Source organism: Xyrauchen texanus, chromosome 7 (assembly GCF_025860055.1).
Source record: "Xyrauchen texanus isolate HMW12.3.18 chromosome 7, RBS_HiC_50CHRs, whole genome shotgun sequence".
Taxonomy (NCBI): domain Eukaryota; kingdom Metazoa; phylum Chordata; class Actinopteri; order Cypriniformes; family Catostomidae; genus Xyrauchen; species Xyrauchen texanus.
This window is the reverse complement of record NC_068282.1, coordinates 40,703,472-40,721,608: the sequence shown is the minus strand read 5'-3', so window position 1 is coordinate 40,721,608 and position 18,137 is coordinate 40,703,472. Positions and strand designations below refer to the sequence as shown.

At 37.0% G+C, this 18,137-nt stretch overlaps 2 protein-coding genes across 2 annotated transcripts; both read right to left on the bottom strand.

The window, feature by feature from the left end:
- Window positions 1–1,028: 1,028 nt before the first annotated feature.
- Window positions 1,029–7,472, bottom strand: sft2d2b (SFT2 domain containing 2b). The gene is made up of 8 exons (XM_052129975.1): window positions 7,259–7,472; window positions 6,916–7,005; window positions 6,735–6,820; window positions 4,962–5,043; window positions 4,785–4,820; window positions 4,550–4,608; window positions 3,717–3,746; window positions 1,029–2,159 (listed from the first exon to the last, which is right to left on the bottom strand). The coding sequence occupies exons 1-8, from the start codon at window positions 7,319–7,321 to the stop codon at window positions 2,120–2,122; spliced, it is 486 nt and encodes a 161-aa protein (XP_051985935.1). The 5' UTR covers window positions 7,322–7,472; the 3' UTR covers window positions 1,029–2,119.
- A 313-nt stretch (window positions 7,473–7,785) lies between these two features.
- On the bottom strand, window positions 7,786–12,918 carry si:ch211-207l14.1 (E3 ubiquitin-protein ligase DZIP3). The gene is made up of 4 exons (XM_052129974.1): window positions 12,608–12,918; window positions 10,166–10,423; window positions 9,562–9,660; window positions 7,786–8,305 (listed from the first exon to the last, which is right to left on the bottom strand). The coding sequence occupies exons 1-4, from the start codon at window positions 12,791–12,793 to the stop codon at window positions 8,198–8,200; spliced, it is 651 nt and encodes a 216-aa protein (XP_051985934.1). The 5' UTR covers window positions 12,794–12,918; the 3' UTR covers window positions 7,786–8,197.
- Window positions 12,919–18,137: the final 5,219 nt, after the last annotated feature.

Below are 18,137 nucleotides of genomic sequence, written 5' to 3'. Positions count from 1 at the left end.
CAGAAAGTTCAAACTAAACTTCATACAAACAGTATAGCCTTCTTAAAAAAACTGATTTAATAAAGGTAGTTTATTTTGAAATGGTGAAATGATACAACTAACATGATGTCTTGTAAATCACGCTCTGGAAATGTTTATATTTTTAACAATTCGTTCTTTTCAGCACCCTGGTCGTGTGCTGCCAAGGTTAACCAAAACAACTGTCTGGACATATCTTAACTTTATAGGTTCATAAAAGATTTCGCATTTGACAGATCCATTTAATATACCGTTTAATTGAAATACTGCGATCTGATAGGCTACAGATAAGCCTTGAATGAAATCCAATCCTAAACTATACACTTTAAAACTACAAAACAGTAGAGCTTTCACATTATTATGTAGGCTAATTATTATGGGTAACTTTTAACATTGTTCACGAGGAAAGAAATGTCCTTAGCAGTAAAGTAAAATGTCCTAGTAAATGGAGTTATGACGAATAACATTTGACATATTTCTTGTCTACAAAGGTCGAGCTCTTTTGAACGACATCTACAGTGTAAAAAAGGGGCACGACGTGCTATAAGAGCTGTAGTATTGTCCACGCCATGTGGAGCACAAATAAAAGACTGGATGTTCTTTGCAGTGAACGAGAATTGACTGAAACTCGATCCAGCGACCGGTGCTCTAATCACTGTGCCACGCGCATGGAGATTAGAGGATTCAAAGAGTTTAAATCCGAAAAAAGGGTCTCATTAACGAAGAATCCTCCTGCATATCAAAAATCAGAAAATCAACCCCCTGACCTTTCTTTTAAGCACATCGGTGAACTTTAACTTTGGGTCTTGAGTGTCACACGTACATCATGTAGCGTGACAAGGCTTTTTTTTAATGATAGTACCACACATGTAGGTATATATAAAACATCAAGCAGTAATAAATGCATTGACACAAAAATGTAAATAAAACATTGCATTTACCCTACGTGCAAAATAAATGAAAGATTAATTTACACACACTAAATTAATTCAAACCTTTTAATAGCAATGTTATAGTAATAGCTCCATATAAAGTAGCAATTAAGACTCTTATACATCTTATCTCATAAAGTCTATATTCTTCATTATAACAGTAAAGTATATATTCATAATAATAGACAAATAAGAATAGCATATTTAACTTAATAAGAAATTATAATTTTCAGTCATGATAAGATAATTCTGAAATGTTTATCTCTTACATTATCTGGATAATATTTCATACATGTGCTGTAAAATAAAAGAGGTCTCTTCAGTAAACCCACTGCTGGTGAAATGATGATTTGAAATGACAACAAAGAGGGGAAACTTCCGTTGTCATTACTGAAATCAATCCAGTTAAAAAGGAAATGTGTTTAACTATACATTCATATTTTTTCCCCTAAATACAATAAATTAATAAGAAAAAGCCATATGATTTTTATGTTTTACACAAAGCTAACTAAAAGCAACTGGGTTGTTTAGGGGAAAAGGAAACCTCATGATACAGCATACATTGGCACCATAATAAGTGAATAATATGTTACTTATGTAATTTTATATTGTTTATTAGATAAGTAATGGGATAACAGAAATTGTCTCATTACTTATCTACTAGGTATTTTCACAAGATTAAAATACAATTCGAAAAGTTAGAACACAATTACTTAAAATAACACTACAAAACAACACACATTGTTTACAGTTCTACACAATCTATTACTCAAGTAATAGACAGAGAGAAAGGCACAACGGAATCGTTTAACAATTAAGCAGCAGTTAAATATAAAGTGTGCAGCTAACTCTTGCTGTACCAAACATGTCTCTCCCTTTACAGGGCAGAGACCTAACCAGAACCATTTACCTAATTACATGCCCCATCCTTCATAGTTTCCTAGTTGAGAGTAAAACACAGGTGACTGTTTGTTTGTTAGTACTTGTGTGGGTTTGCTTGTTCACACAGATGGAGAGAGTCCAACCGTTATAGGAAGGGGGAGATCCTGAAGTGTGGTGTGTTGTGTGTGCCAGGTTGCAGAGTGGGTACACGAGTGGCATTGAAGGCAGCACCAATGCTGGAGCCAGAGCAGCACAGAGAGACTGCCAAGGCCACGTGTAGAGGCATCTCACTTGAAGCACGCAGAGAACAACTTAATAATTGCATCCCTAAATAAAAACAAACAGCCAAAGATAAATAAATTCCCAAGCCAAAAAAACAATGATTTAAAAGTGTATGTTTTGGCCATTAAGCTGTGTAATTTAAATACATAGTAAAGACCAAAAAGCATAAGTTACAAAACTGTATTTTTAAGATTAATATTGTAGCTTTATACAATTTTATAACAAAATAATACATAATAGTTGCTTTAGTTTTGCAAGCTCATCCATCACATTTATTAAATAGTCAGCCATTGTTTTTTTATTTTTTTATTTGTCTCCACAAATTATTATTATTTTAGTTTTTGCTATATATCTGAGCTAATTTACTTGGTATTGTTATTCGTGTCAACAGTTTTTAAAAAAAGGTTACATTTAAAAAAATTATTTAGCCTTTTAGTAACTTTGCCTTTTTTAAATTAAAATGTAGTGTCAGAATAACTGCTCTGTATTGCTCTTGTTGAGATAACTCAATTATCCAAGTTTTTAGTGGCTGAACTTGTGATAAGTAATTGAACTTAAAACTATTTTGCTGAAATCAAAAATATAAGTCAAGAGATCTATGCACATCACACTTACACTTTTGGATTCCCAGCATGCACTGCGGTATGAATAGATTACATAAATTGCCGTTTTACCATCTTTATTTATTTTTTTTAATGTTTTCTGCTTTTATTTATGTTGTTGGTTGTGTTCGTAGTCACTTTCAATGATCTCTCGTGTAGTAATAATTCACAGCTCATCTTTTTATTGTTTACTTTTACAATGCATGCATTGTGTTAAGGCCCAATCATGACAAAGTTAAGTCTGAATATGAATGATAACACATGTTGGTTTCTTTTTTTATTCAAATATTCTACACTTTTTCTCCACAATTTGGAATGCCCAATTCCCAATGCGCTCCAAGTCCTCGTGGTGGCATAGTGACTCGCCTCAATCCGGTTGGCGGAGGATGAATCTCAGTTGCCTCCATGTCTGAGACCGTCAATCCACGCATCTTATCACGTGGCTTGTTGACCATGTTACCGCGGATACATAGTGCATGTGGAGGCTTCACGCTATTCTCCGCGGCATCCACACACAACTCACCATGCGCCGAACGAGAGCGAACCGCATTATAGTGACCACGAGGAGGTTACCCCATGTTACTCTACCCTCCCTTGCATCCAGGCCAATTTGGTTGCTTAGCAGACCTGGCTGGAGTCACTCAGCCCGCCCTGGATTCGAACTCCCGACTCCAGGGGTGGTACACATGTTGGTTTCTGATTATCAACTGGCCATTTACCATCTAATGGAAATGTATCTTAATATAGCAATATTTAATGAAAATATAAGTATTTGAACTTCTATATACATTTTTAATTGAATTAGAATGAAGTTGACTGAACTAAGAATGTCATGTTTACTTAAAAACACATTAAGCTCATTTGTCAAGTTATATTGATTTAAGTCAACTTTATGTTCTATTTAAACAACATTTCCTCTTAAGTTGACACAACTTAAAATGCTAAGGCAGCACAAACACACAAGATATTTATTACAGTGTTTTTGAAAAGGGAAACTCACCTTGCAAAAGGAATGTAAGATAAGCTATACCTGTGAAATAAAAGAAAATATTTTCACATATTGAAAGGCAAAATGTCATATATTTAAAAATACTTTTTGGACAAACAATCAAGCCTACAGATAATGTGTCATTACAATTTAATATGAAATAATTACAGCATTCATTACATTATTATCAATATTTACTTGGAAAGAATGATGCCACTTATTCGACAGTTCAGAGTCATTATTGCAATAGTTTTATTGCCTCATCTAAATCGCTCTGTATAAGAGTGTATGTTAAATGACTAAAATGTAAACACAATCTAAAAACATTGTACATATCTCAATATCCCAATAGCTGCTTAAATGGCCACTCCACAAAGCTCAGTTCATAGTTTTTGAAATCACAAATAAATATGTCTTTCACAACATGGCACAGAGCTTGTGAGAACAAAGCAGTGCAAACCAGAGCTGGATACTCCACTGATTATCTGACCCTCACCCAAATGAGCTCAGCAAAAACTATGGGTAAATTATTGTTCATCTAAAGTTGTAATTTTGTTGACCAAAACACAATGCCTGTAGAAAAGATGCAAGTGATTTTATGCCCCCTTTTCTGCAATTTAGAGGTCAGGATAGAACAGTTGCTGATCGTAAAACAGAAAGAATTATATGGACCTACAGGTTCATGGTTCCTTATTGACATATCCGACTGATATAATGGAGTTCTCACTTCCGCTGACTCTTGCCAGTTTAACAATAACGCTCCATGTATTTACACAAACAGCAATATATCCAATTACATCATTAATATAGTCAAAGAAAATAACTAGGGCAATCTGATTTCTTACCAAGTAAAAGCCAGAAACTGGAGGACACAGAACAGCAAAGCAAGGCCTTTGTTCTTCCACTAAGAAAGTGTTAAAAAGATAACAACACTAAAATATCATAAAACATGATAAACATTTAAGTGCTACAATACATGATACAAACGTATTATATCATATAAAATCATATAAATGATTAGGGAAAACACAAAGTTATAAACTTTAAAAAGCAACTAAAACCAAATAGGAACAAACTTACCCAAAAAGCAGCACAGAAGGTCAGCACCAGGCATGTCTGCAAACCCATTAAAAACACAAATGTTCAGTTTTCCGGAAAGCACACAAATTCTGATAAAACAAACATCCTGTATCAACAGATCTATATCTGAATCTCGATTTGTTATAATTTATGATGTCAGTGTGTGTGTGTTCTCACAATCATAATGCATGTTGCCAGTGCTCTCGTCTTGTCACACATCCTTTTGATTTGCTTTAAAGGGCCCATTATGAACACCGTGCTGAAAGTAGTCCACACCCAATATATTTAGGAATTCAGTACTGCAACTTCTCAGACTTATAGATCTCCATATACACAACAGTGCATTCAGTAGTACAAGGGTCAAAGACATGGCACAATTTTTTTTTCAGAAAACCATTTGTTGCCATGTGACAAGATAACCATAAAACTGTAACTTATATCACACAGACGACCCCTAGCCCCATATAACTGTGTGTCAAGGTCAGTAAGCCTTTTAAAACAAATAATAATAAAATAACAAACAAATAATAAAAATTTACAAATAATTTGGCCTGTTTATGAAAAGAATGGTTAAGGTCATCAAGTGGTATAACCTTAATATTCACGCAAAAAAAAAAAAAAAAAAATCATAACATTTGTGTACAAAAAAAACACACACAAAAAAAAAAAAACACTTTTATGCCCAGTCCACTATTATACCCCCTTCTAATTGACGCATTTGACTATTCCAGTAATTCCAGTGAAAACAAATATTAATGCAATACCAAACAATGACATTGTAGAGAATTCCATTATTCCTGTGCACAGAGCAGAAGCTATAAAGAAATGGTTAACTACTGTAAATCTGGTGTGGAAGAACTTGACCTTTGACACCTTTGGGGATGAATTCGAATAGAAAGCCAGGCCCAACCACCCATGTCAGTGCTTGACTTCACTGATGCTCGTGTCTTGTTGCAAATTAATAAAAGCTGGGGGCCTGGGTAGCTCAGACTACCTGGAGTCGCGGGTTCAAATACATAGGGTGCTGAGTGACTCCAGCCAGGTCTCCTAAGCAATCAAATTGGCCCATTTGCAAGGGTGGGTAGTCTCACATGGGGTAACCTCGTGGTCACTATAATGTGTGGTTTTCGCTCTCAGTGGGGCACTTGGTGAGTTGTGCGTGGATGCCTCTGAGAATAGCGTGAAGTCTCCACACACCATGTCATCGCAGCAACGCACTCAACAAGACGGATTCACGACCTCAGACACGGAGGCAACTGAGATTCGTCCTCCGCCACCCAGATTGAGGCGAGTCACTACACCACCATGAGGACTTAGAGTGCACTGGGAAGTGGCCATTCCAGTGCCCGCCTCCCATACCGGAGACGACAGTTTGAATCCTGCTTGTTACGGGTTGAGCAGTACCGGTTACAGTGGTGCAGTGAACTGGATGGGAGTGAGGTTTAGGGGGGTGAGTGTAATGGTAGCCAGCTGGAATATGCTGTGCAGTGTGTGTAAACCACACTCCCCTGGCGTCAAGAGGTGCACTAGTGATTGACGCTAGGGGCAGTAGCCTTTAGACTCCTCATTAGCGTGTCTCCCATGCCAGAGACACCGGTTCGAATCCCGCTCGGAGCGGGTCAAGCAGGACCATTTACATATAGGCCAGTTAAGTTCTTCCAATCAGACTTCTATATGCACACTGCTAATTTGCACAGGAGTATTGTCATGCTGGAACAAAAAAAGATGTATACTTTCAAGGTGTAAAAATATTTGATTGCTCTTTACTTGGTTAGGGACATTATTTTGCTTTTTTATATATATATTTTCCTTTACATTACGTCAGACATCCTTCTTTGTCATCGTCCCAAATGCCAATGCAAACATGATCTATTATTATAAACAAGGTGGCCAGCGACACACCTAGGCGAGATCAGATTGAAGGTGGAGGGATAAAACTGCATGACTCACCTTAAAATTGAGGCGATATTTCCAAAACTGTAGAAGACTGCAAAAAGTGTCAGTCCGCTTCTAGGAACCCAAAGCAAGCAAGTTCCCTTAATGACAAAAGTAAAGAAAGAGATGACGCTTGACTGTTTTACGCACTACTGAAACCATTTAAGCATATTTTGGACACGCAGATGCTCCTTACCAAAACTGAACACACGACGCCCACCACAAAGCACGCGACGAATCCCTTGACGCGCGTGCCCCATCCCAGTGTTGATGCTTCATTCGCTGACTAAAAAAACCCGTTATACTCATGTAAATATGTGTTTTACAAAAAATATACAATGTTATCAATGTCAGATTAATAAACATGACATCTCTTTCGCAGTTATTGTGCTCCTATAGATATTATGATAATGTTATAACCACCAGGTAAACGCTCTTCATCGCAAAATAACAAACTGTAAAGGTCATAATAGATACACATTTGATACCAACTACAACTCCGTCGAGCTAGCGAGATGTAAACTGTTAAATGTAACTACCTGCAGCACGTTGAGGTCGTCATTACCATCTTGGCCACTCAAAACTTTCTTTAATTTGTCCATTAATCGTCAGACTTAAGATATTTAAAAATCGATCCAATAAAAATTACGTCTCAAGGCGTGGCACAAAGCAACTATGTTCAGAAAAATATGTATTGATTTGTTCCCTTTCCTGTTTGAAAGTACAACAGGTGCACACGATAACTTCCGTATGTAGCCACGGCAACGATTAGGCAACGTCATTACGTTCGACGTACTGCTGAAACCAAGAGCACAATGAGCTATACGTGATAAACATATTTTGTTTGCCTTTATTATTTAGATCTAAAAATGCTCTCATTGTGTCTTACATTCACACTTGACTGCCTTAGGATGTGGGTAAACAACAAATAGACAATTAGGATCTACAACTTTATTCATCGATAGTATTACATTAAATACATTGTAAAATAGAGTTTTAAAATGTTACAGCAGGAGCTCTAAAATATTCTCAAATACAATGAGGTACATTTTACACTTTTATACAGCTTGTAAAATTTTGTCCTAAAATGATGTACAAGGTAGAAAAAGAGACATTCCTTTTCTTAATATTAAAATGCAATGAAAAATACAAATCGGCTTTTCATGCAATTATGGTAAAAATCTGCCGAATTTGATGTTTAATCTCTTTGGAGATGTTCGTAAACCTTTTAAAGCACATTTTGACTACCTATATTTGAAGCACCACAGATATAAAATATCTAAAACTCAGAGTCTCTGAAAATGGCTCTTTCTTCCATGTTAGAGAAATAATGTTAGAATGCAACAGTAATGTGAACGATAGCTGTTCCTTTTAAATCCATTGTCCTTTGGCCAACTCATATCCACTTTTTAGGAGACAGAAGGTCTCTGCTATACATCCCATTTAAAGCTGATGGTTTCAATGGCTGCTTGAAGAGCTCAGGGCACTTTTACTCTGGTAGATGTCCAGTAGAGGGGTTCTGGCATGGCAACATGCTTTCGACATGTAGGACAGGTCTGCTTAGTCCACAGCCACTCCTCTATGCACTAAATCAGAAAGAACAGAATATTCAATCAAATTACATTTACAAAATAGGCATATTTGTATAGTGCTCCAAAGCAGCTTTACAGAGAATAGTGCCTTTATACCCCAGTTTACAAGCCACAGGCAACAATAGCAAGAATTCAACTCCCTAAGATGGTTAGCGAGAAAACAAGGCTTTCTAGACAACACCGCTGATATACTGAATAGATAGTAACTCATCTAATACTTTTGAACCATCTAGTCTTGGCAAGTGATTAAACACTTGTGAAATTAAAGAAATAGTTCACCCTGATATGAAAATTCTGTCATCAATTACTCGCCATCATGTTGTTCAAACCTGTAAAACTTTATTCTTCCGTGAAGAACAAAAGGAGAGTCAGTCATAAAAGGAATAATATGCCATCCCTCACCCTAATGCCATCCAAGATGTGTATTCATTTCTTTCATCTAATTAACACAAACAAAGATTTTTAAAAGAATATCTCAGCTCTGTTGTTCCATACAATGCAAGTGAATGGTGACTAGAACTCCAAAAGCTCCACAAATGAGACAAAGTCAGCATAAAAGTCATCCATAAGACTCTTGTTGTTTAATCAATGTCTTCTGAAGTGATCCAGTTTGTTTGGGGTCAGAATAGACCAAAATATAATAACTTTTTTTGACTGTACATCTTGACAGCAATGTTTTTGGCGATCAAGGTTTCAAGCTTGATTACACTTCTCATAGCACCATCTGTGTCAAGCACTAGGAAATGTAATCGAGCTTGAAATACTGATTGTGCCTACAGATGGCAATGACAAGATGTAAGTTAAAAAAGGAGTTACATTTTGGTCTGTTCTCACCCAAAACCAACTGGATCACTCATGGGTTACTTTTATGCTGATTTGATCTACTTTTTGGATTTCTGGTCACCATTCACTTGTATTGTATGGACCTACTGAGCTGAGATATTATTCTTAAAATTTTTATTTGTGTTCTGTAGAAGAATGTAATACACATCTGGGATGGCATGAGGGTGAGGAAGCCATAATATTTATATCATGATCAATGGAAACATGTAAATTCTTCATACTGTAATCCCCAGTGTTCAAGCCAAATCTACGCCCTTGGTAGATGATGACAGAATTTTCATTTTTGGGTGATCTATCTCTTTATGCCTGTAGTTGTTTAGGCTGAAGAAAACAGATTTCTGAAGTTAAACTCCTGAAAGACAATCTACAATCTCCAGGCTAACAATTTATGAATTGTGAACTCTTACATCACTGTGGAAGCTGTGGGAACAGTGAAGCTCTCTAATAGCTCCGCCTCCTTTGCGTAGGTCGTCATGGCAGATCAAACACACACTGTAAGCATCACTCTGAAAAGCAGACACCACATTATACAATCTAATTGAATTTATCTTACCCCACATTAAATAACTTGATGGGCATTCAAGAAGATTGTCTAGAATTTAGCTTACGGATTTGTTTTACTTGCACTGAAATAAGATTAAGTTTTATTTTCTAGCCTTGCCTAAACACTGTATGAAAACAGAATGAAAATTTCTCTATATGCCTCAATTTTTCCATTGCCACAAGTGGTCAGTGAACCCCTGGGGGTCTACAGATGTGCTGCAGGGGTCCACAGAGAAGATATATTTTTTTAATAAATTTAATATTTCCTTTAAAAACATTATTGACATTTATAACAATTTAAATGATCTTATAAGAATTTTAGTGAAAGTTGTTAAATAATATTAAGAAAATCTAATTATTTCATTCTGAGGGTCCCTAAATTGGCCTAGAGTCTGGGTGAGGGGTCAATAAGTTTGTAAAGGTAGAAAACCCCTGCCATAACCTGTTGACAATTAACATATCACACACCAGCGACATGACATTTCGGCTCCTAAATCGAGCTTTTCTCTCCAGGGGCTCGTGGACCTCAGGGATGGTGGGGATGGCACGTGGTCGTCTGTCAGATGGTCCGCCCTTGGCATGCTCTCTCTCCTCATCATTACCACTATGACAAGAGCGAGAGCATGGCCTCGCTTCACCGCTCTCCAGCCGATGGATCAGGTAAGCTGGGCTAGGGGTCATGGTGGCAGCATGCAGATGACTCAAATGCATGGCATTCAGCTGAGCCTGATAAATTCATATAGGTACAGAGAACAAGACACGAGTAAATGGGTAGTTGATATGATCAAGTAGTTTCACCAGTGTGGTGTGGTGTGACATGCTATTTTCCAATTCTTCTGTAATTATTATACTAGATGGATTTTTTGCATTTTAAAAATTAATGTCACACCACAGGACTTTTTTTTTTATATATATATATGAACCAGTGAAGGTATTAATGTGATTTAAAATGGTTAACATTTTAAAAGAAATAGTGACTTGTTGCAGGACAAATTCTCATAAGATCTGGTTGGATATACACTTTCCCACATACAGCTGAAGTAAGAAGTTTACATACACTTAGGTTGAAGTCATTAATGCTAATTTAACCACTCCACAGGTTTAATATTAGCAAACTATAGTTTTAGCAAGTCATTTAGGACAACTACAAAATAGATTGCATCATGAGGAAGGACAACTATGTGTATACTGTATATTGAAGTAACATCTCAAGACATCAGCCAGGAAGTTAAAGCTTGGTGGTAAATGGGTCTTCTAAATGGCCCCAAGCATATCTACAACGTTGTGGTAAAATGGCTTATAAGGACAACAAAGTCAATGTATTGGAGTGGCCATCACAATCCCTGACCTCAATCCGCTAGAAAATTTGTGGATAGAACTGAAAAACCATGTACGAGCAAGGAAGCCTCCAAACCTGATTCAGTTACATCAGTTGTATCTGGTGGAATGGGACAAGATTCCAGCAACTTATTGTGAGAAGCTTGTGGAAGGCTACCCAAAATGTTTGACCCAAGTTAAACAATTTAAAGACAAATGCTACCAAATGCTAACAAAGTGTATGTAAACTTCTGACCTACTGGGAATGTGATGAAAGAAATGAAAGTTCTACTATTCTATTCTACTACATAGATCTTATAAAATAAAGTAGTGTTCCTAACTGACTTAAGACAGGGAATGTTTTTACAATTAAATGTTAGGAATTGTGAAAAATGTAGTTTAAATACATATATATTTGGCTAGGTATATGTCAAATTTTGACTTCAACTGTATATGTAAATTTAAACCTAAAATCTTGATTTTTTATTAAATAGAGGTTTTTATGTCAACACTATGGCTACACACATCCAGTTGGTTATTACAGATTAACTACACTAATGGGATAGGTAACCCCAAAAATGAAAATTCTATCATCATTTACTCAACCTCATGCATGACTTTCTTCTGCTGAATACAAATAAAGATTTTCTGAAGAATATTTCAGCTCTGTAGGTCCATACAATGCAAATGAATGGTAGTCAGAACTTTGAAGCACCAAAAAGCAAATAAATGCAGTATAAAAGTAATTCAGAAGACTCCAGTGGTTAAATCTATATCCACATAAGCTATATGATAGGTGTGGGTAAGAAACAGATTGATATTTAAGTCCTCCACTATATAATATATCTGATATAAATCTCCACTTTCACCTTCTTCTTTTGACTTCATTGATTTGCATTATTTGTACATATCGCCACCTACTGGGAATGGAGGAGAATGTATCATATCACCTATCATATCGCTTTTGAAGATATGGATTTAACCACTGGAATCGTGTGGATCACCTTTATGCTGCCTTTATATGCTTTTTGGACCGTCAAAGTTCTTGCAACTATTCACATGTATTGTATGGACCTACAGAGCTGAAATATCCTTCTCAAAATATTTTTTGTGTTCAGCAGAAGAAAGAAAGTCACACACATCTGGGATGGCATTAGGGTGAACTAACACTTTTAACATTTCAAAGAAAAAATAAGAGTTAGTTGTCATTATTTAAGTTTATGAATCATAGTTTTAAGACATGGACAGTGCTAAGGTAATTTCAGGATAAACTCCTTGAATTAGGTAAAAGGGTATCCTGCTTTGATCGCTGAGGTCGCTAACCTGTAAATCAAAGCCAAAGTCTTTGTCCCTATGTAGTGTTTTTCATTTGCAACCTAAATTAGTTTTTGTTATGCTAAAAATATGGTAGATATTTAAATTATTCACATGCATAGGCCAGTTAAGACTACTATGTCCTCATTCATCAGTGTAAATTTAGAGTCTTTACAACACATAGAATACCACTCAAATACTCTTATTCTACTGATGATGAAAAACATATAGTCAAATCCTTACATACACAAAACCTTCATGCACACTATATCTACTAACTGGGCATGGAAGTGAAGCTCTGCGACTGGCCAGTGACCGAGTTGGAAATGGGATATCCAAACTGCTCTTCCTCTCAGTTTCTAGCTTCTCCTCTTCTTCTTCTTCCTCCTGCTTCTCCACATTTTCCAGCCCTTCATATCCTCCTTGCCATGTAAAAATGTCATCTTCCTCTTCCTCGTTCTCCATGTTAAATTACAGTAGTTGTTTCCAATATCCGAGCTAAGAGCTTCTTGCAGCTGAAAGAGTAAATGTGCGAGCGGGCAGTGGCTTTACCTGCTTCTGGCCGAGCCTTTGCTTGCTGATTAAGCCATTGTAATTAGATCCCCTGGTTTTCTTATTCCATCTGCTTCCTCTGTGTCTCTAAGCCTAATACATGGACTGCACAGGGCCTAGTGCAGGCTTCTTTAACTCCCGGATAATCTGTTTATGACTAGAAGAGAGAGGTGGGGACAGTAGTGATGGGGGAGTAAATCTACATCCAGATCTATTCAGAATGTTCTAATAGTTAGGGTTACAACATGTAGTATAAACTATACTGTATTATCTCATGCTGCTCTATACTGCATGAGTGAATAGTGTGAAGTATTTGAAAAAAAAAAAAAGTGTCCGCACCTCTGTAAACATTTTAAACATACACGGGATGCCATTGGTGGAACCCTTTGCAGAAGTTCAAAACACCCTTTGGAAGGCACATAAAAATTTCTTATTGTAAATTTAACCCTGGTATGTTTGGGTCATGTTTGACCAGTTTAAGAATTAAGTCCATGTTTATAATTAAAATGAAGTTGTTGTGTATTGTACTCTAATGGGTCTTTTTTGAACCCAAACAAAACAGTTCTCCAAAACAGGGTTAAGGAACTTAAATATACATTTAAAATGCCTTGAAGCCTTTACCTCATGATGTGTTATGGGAGGAACTACTAACAGTCTTAAAGTTTTCATTTTGTAAGAAAATGTAACTTTATGAATAGTTTCTCTATGGTAAGTAGAGTAGTCTCGGATAAATACAGAATCCAAAGGAGAATTGATTTTTACCTTACACATTGACACAAACACACAAACTGAGAGTGAAAGGCTTCAGTGAACAGGATTATCACTTAAGAAGATACTATAAATGTTAAGCACCTTAGAAAATGTAATCAGTGCAGCCATCTAAAATTAGAGCCCAAGAATGCATGTCACAAACATGGATGCACAGAAAGCCGTCCAGAGTGTCAACAATAGAAGATTAAGACAGCTGTGACAAGATATAAGATATTGCTAAGTGAAGTGTGCCTCATTAGACAGGAAATGCAACCTATTTGTTGAGCCTCTGAGTGTTTGATTATTTTAATCTGTTTTTTTTTTTTCATATGTAAACCTTGATGTAGCAATGCAATATCAAGTAACATTATTTAGAGGCACGTCTCTCCTTAAAGGAATAGTTCACCCAATAAATGAAAATTCTCTCATCATATAATCTTTCTTTCTTCTGCTGAACACAATCAATGATGTTTAGAAGAACATTGAAACTATGTAGGTCCTCACAATGCAAGTGAATGGTGACCAAAATTTTGAAGCTCCAAAAAGCACATAAAGGCAGCATAACAATAATCCATAAGACTCCAGTAAATAAATCTACATCTTCAGGAACGATATGATATGTGTGGGTAAGAAACAGATCAATATTTAAGTTCTTTTTTCTGTAAATTCTCCTCCCTGCCCAGTAGGTGGCAATATTCATGAAGAAAAAGAGAAGTGGAGAATTAATTGTAAAAAAAGGACTTGATCTGTTTCTCACCCACACTTATCATATTGCTTCAGAAGACATTAACTATTGGAGATGTATGGATCACTTTTATGCTGCATTTATGTGATTTGGAGCTTCAAAGATTTGGTTCACTTGGTGAGACAGAGGTGAGACATTCTTCAAAAAATCTTAATTTGTGTTCAGCAGAAGAAAGAAAGTCATATACATCTAGGATGAGATGAGGGTAAAGGGAGCATTTTCATTTTTGGGTATAAATAGGCATTGCCCTCTAGATAGCAGTATTGCACTTAACATTTCCAGTTTATGAAAACAAAGTATACATTCATAATTAGGGGGTGTTATAAAAGACTGAAAACAATATTAATTTGTAAACATTACACATATTTGTCTCCTTATCAAAAGGATCCATACCCTTAAGGAGTTTAATTTTCATAATAGTGAGTTCACTATCTAAGGAGTCATTTCCCATTTGTAATATCTCCACTACAGCCTAGAGATCCTCTGCTATTAAGTCAAAGATCTACTGGTCAGGGCTCCTCTTTATAACTCTTGTCAATACCAGGTGTAAATCTGTCTTGGCTGACCACTCATGATCGGATTATACATGTAACACTCAAAACATGTTTACCAGATGTAAACAGGGCTATTACAAATTCTCACGCTTTCACAATGTGGTGCAATGGTAAGAGGGGACAATAATTTATTTGAGTGGGTGATTTTCTTATGGGGACTAACCTGGTGTTTCCTTTTCTCAAGGTAGGATATGACACAGTTTGGATCTGATGTATTTGCCCACCAGTAGTCACACTTTGGCCACAGTTCCTTACGACCAGCCACAGCAGAGTCATCATATGTAAGAATAACCTGATAACGTCTCAGTTACGTAAATAACCTTGGTTCCCTGAGATGAAGGGAATGAGACATTGCGTGCTAATGCATATGGGGGAGTGTCCTTCCACTCGACCTAGTTGAAACCTTTCTACAATAAGGCAAATATTCAAATTTTGGCTATGGTGTTTGAGCTCTGCTCTTTTAAGCACAAAGCTGTCAAACACAACAGGGACAAGGAGCGCATCGCTCGCACCTCAAAAAAACTCAAGAGTCTTGTAGTGCAGCCAGCGTTCGCAATGTCTCATTCCTTCATCTCAGGGAACCAAGACGTTCCCTTATGACTCAGTACACTTGACATTGCATGCAAACGCATACGGGGAACAGAATCCCATCATGCTGCACTACACAAAATAACCTTCCAGAGAGGAAACATGCTGCGTCAGTCTCGCAGGACGTCAACCGACATGAGTATGCCGCATGTGAGTGACCCTCATGTGGGCCAGGAGGGAAGCACTCAGAATTAATATATGAACTATAGACATATAGTAGAATTAACACCTTCACAAACCCAGTTGGGAAGGGAGTTTATAATAATGAAAGTGCTTGTGACTTATGGTAAATTACAACGGCCAGTTGCAGGTGGTTGTGTAAAATGATGGAGAGCACATACTTAAGGGAAGGGGCATAAGTATATGTTTGGAAAATGAAATAGCAAGCACTTTAAACAGAGAGGACTTGTGAAGAGAAATATGTTACGTCTAGGTTGTAAAACCTTGCGATGTGTTTTGAGAAGACCACCATTCGTCCATGCCTCTAGTTGAGTGTGCTTAACACCAATTGGGCAAATCTCACCCTGCAACTCGTAAGCCAGGGTAATCGCATCAACGATCCAGTAAGAAAGTCTTTGTTTGGAGACAGATATTCCTTTCATGCATCCTCCACAGCACACAAATGCAAGGATTGCTCCTCATCCGAATTAAATGGAGGAGGGAAGAAGTCTTAAAGGTGAACACCTGTGCTCTGAAGGGTGTGGTTAGAACCTTAGGCACATAGCCTTGCCATGCCATGGCTTTTGAAAGACCAGGGCCAAACTCCAGACATGACTTGACAATTCTGCCCTGCAAAAGCAAAAGACCTTAACTCACTATATTGTGAAACTGAGAAAAATGACTTTAATGTTTCTGTTTTGTCCAGACAAAAGTATTATAGGTAGGACTCCTAAAATTTCACAACTAGTTGCTATACAGAAGAAATGTTTGTATGCAAAAAATCTTGAGCTCAAAATTGACCTTTGACCCTTGTTTGGCAGTTAATGTACTCTGCCTTTGTATCATGTGCCAAAAATCAGGAGTCATGCAAAGGCAAAAGGCCGTAACTGACATATAATCAATATTTACTTGCTGTTCACCATACTTACATCCATTATAAGAACACCTAACCAAGGTCTAGTCATCATGGCATTTGTTTTAAATTATATAGAAGACCTTTGGTTGTTCCTATTTAGTGCTATAATGATCAGGATAGTGCAGCAACACTAACAGAGATAAACAGTATAACAGATAAGTTACTTTGCAGTACATTATGTACAGTATGAATAAATACAATACATATTTTCACAATAAAGATAATTTAATTATAATTGAATACAAAGGTATATGTATTTAAATGCAAGATATAGAGTAATAATTAATTAAACATTAGACCAATACATTAGAGATTAGAGACTGCTCATTCCAAGTTTTTTACTGCGCCCAAATAAAATCTTACTGAAAGCTCATTTTTTGAGATATCAACCTAACATTTGGAACACAACTTGTCCATAGGTATATATGACAAAGCATTCTTGAAATACAACCATTTAAGTTTGGATAGTGATTTTCATGTCTATGCGAAAAAAGGGGGAGGGGTGACAGTTAAAGGGTTAAGGGCCACCAAACTGCTCAAGATGCTCAGTCAACGAACTTGACTTGGATTACTACTTTTTAATTCTGAGATAATATAGACAGAGTATACCGAAAAAAGTTGGAGTTACTTTTACTATTTAGGTTAGCCTACTTTGTACGGACGTTAGCGATAACCAGCTGTAAAATCTGACGTGAACACCTGCAAGAAGGAAATATGGCTCAAACACGTATGGATTGTTGTGGATACAGCAGATGACGTGCATTGCTATGGATTATATCTTCTATGGATTATATCGGATTGCATGGAAAGGTAGGATGCCTCTGTATTTAATATTTGGTTTTCAGCATCTGATGTGAGGCGAGTGTCAGCGTCAACGTTAGCGCTAATTTACGTGACACCGATTAAATTTAGCTAGCTCCGGGCTGTCACTGACATTGACAGATCTGAACCATCGCCCTATCACATCGCTATCACAGAGTAATAATACAAACAAGCAGTCGGCAGTCTACACTTTAATTCAAAGATGTGTCGTGTGTATGTTACGCGGTTTGGTGACAATAAAAGAGCGGTAATCTTTGACAGTATGACAAAGCCAGAGTACAGTAACGTCACAGCGGCACCGTAACATCTCTCTTGATGCCAGGCGAAACAAAGTCAGAACACCTTAAACTCAACTTCAGCGTGCCGGAACAAAGGCTAAGAGCCGTAACAACTGTTACGGCGTTCTGCTGTGGTTTCTCGTATGGTTTTGGATGTTATGGTTGTCATAGCCCTTCTCGTTAAAACAATCAGATTGACTCACGATATTTATTCACATGATAAAGGAGGTCTTGAATACCCCAAAAATGACATTAACTCATTTTTGACCAAACATGATGTTACGGCGTTTTGCCTTTGTAGGGCAGAATTGATAAAGCATGTAAATCACCGACCCGTTTAACTGAGGCCAGAGCCAGCAGTAGTGCGGTCTTAATGGATGCATGACTTAAAGGAGCAATCAGTTCTGGGGCTACACATGCAGGTTCCACAGCTTGGGCTGGGTAT

Coding starts and splice junctions, on each gene's coding strand:
- sft2d2b (XM_052129975.1), bottom strand. CDS start 7,321: ATGGACAAATTAAAGAAAGTTTTGAGTGGCCAAGATGGTAATGACGAC. Junction 6,821..6,915: donor GCGTCGTGTGTTCAGTTTTG/GTAAGGAGCATC, acceptor TTTGTCATTAAG/GGAACTTGCTTGCTTTGGGT. Junction 2,160..3,716: donor TCTTACATTCCTTTTGCAAG/GTGAGTTTCCCT, acceptor GTTTTTATTTAG/GGATGCAATTATTAAGTTGT.
- si:ch211-207l14.1 (XM_052129974.1), bottom strand. CDS start 12,793: ATGGAGAACGAGGAAGAGGAAGATGACATTTTTACATGGCAAGGAGGA. Junction 9,661..10,165: donor GCCGAAATGTCATGTCGCTG/GTGTGTGATATG, acceptor TCTGCTTTTCAG/AGTGATGCTTACAGTGTGTG. Junction 8,306..9,561: donor CCCACAGCTTCCACAGTGAT/GTAAGAGTTCAC, acceptor TTTCTGATTTAG/TGCATAGAGGAGTGGCTGTG.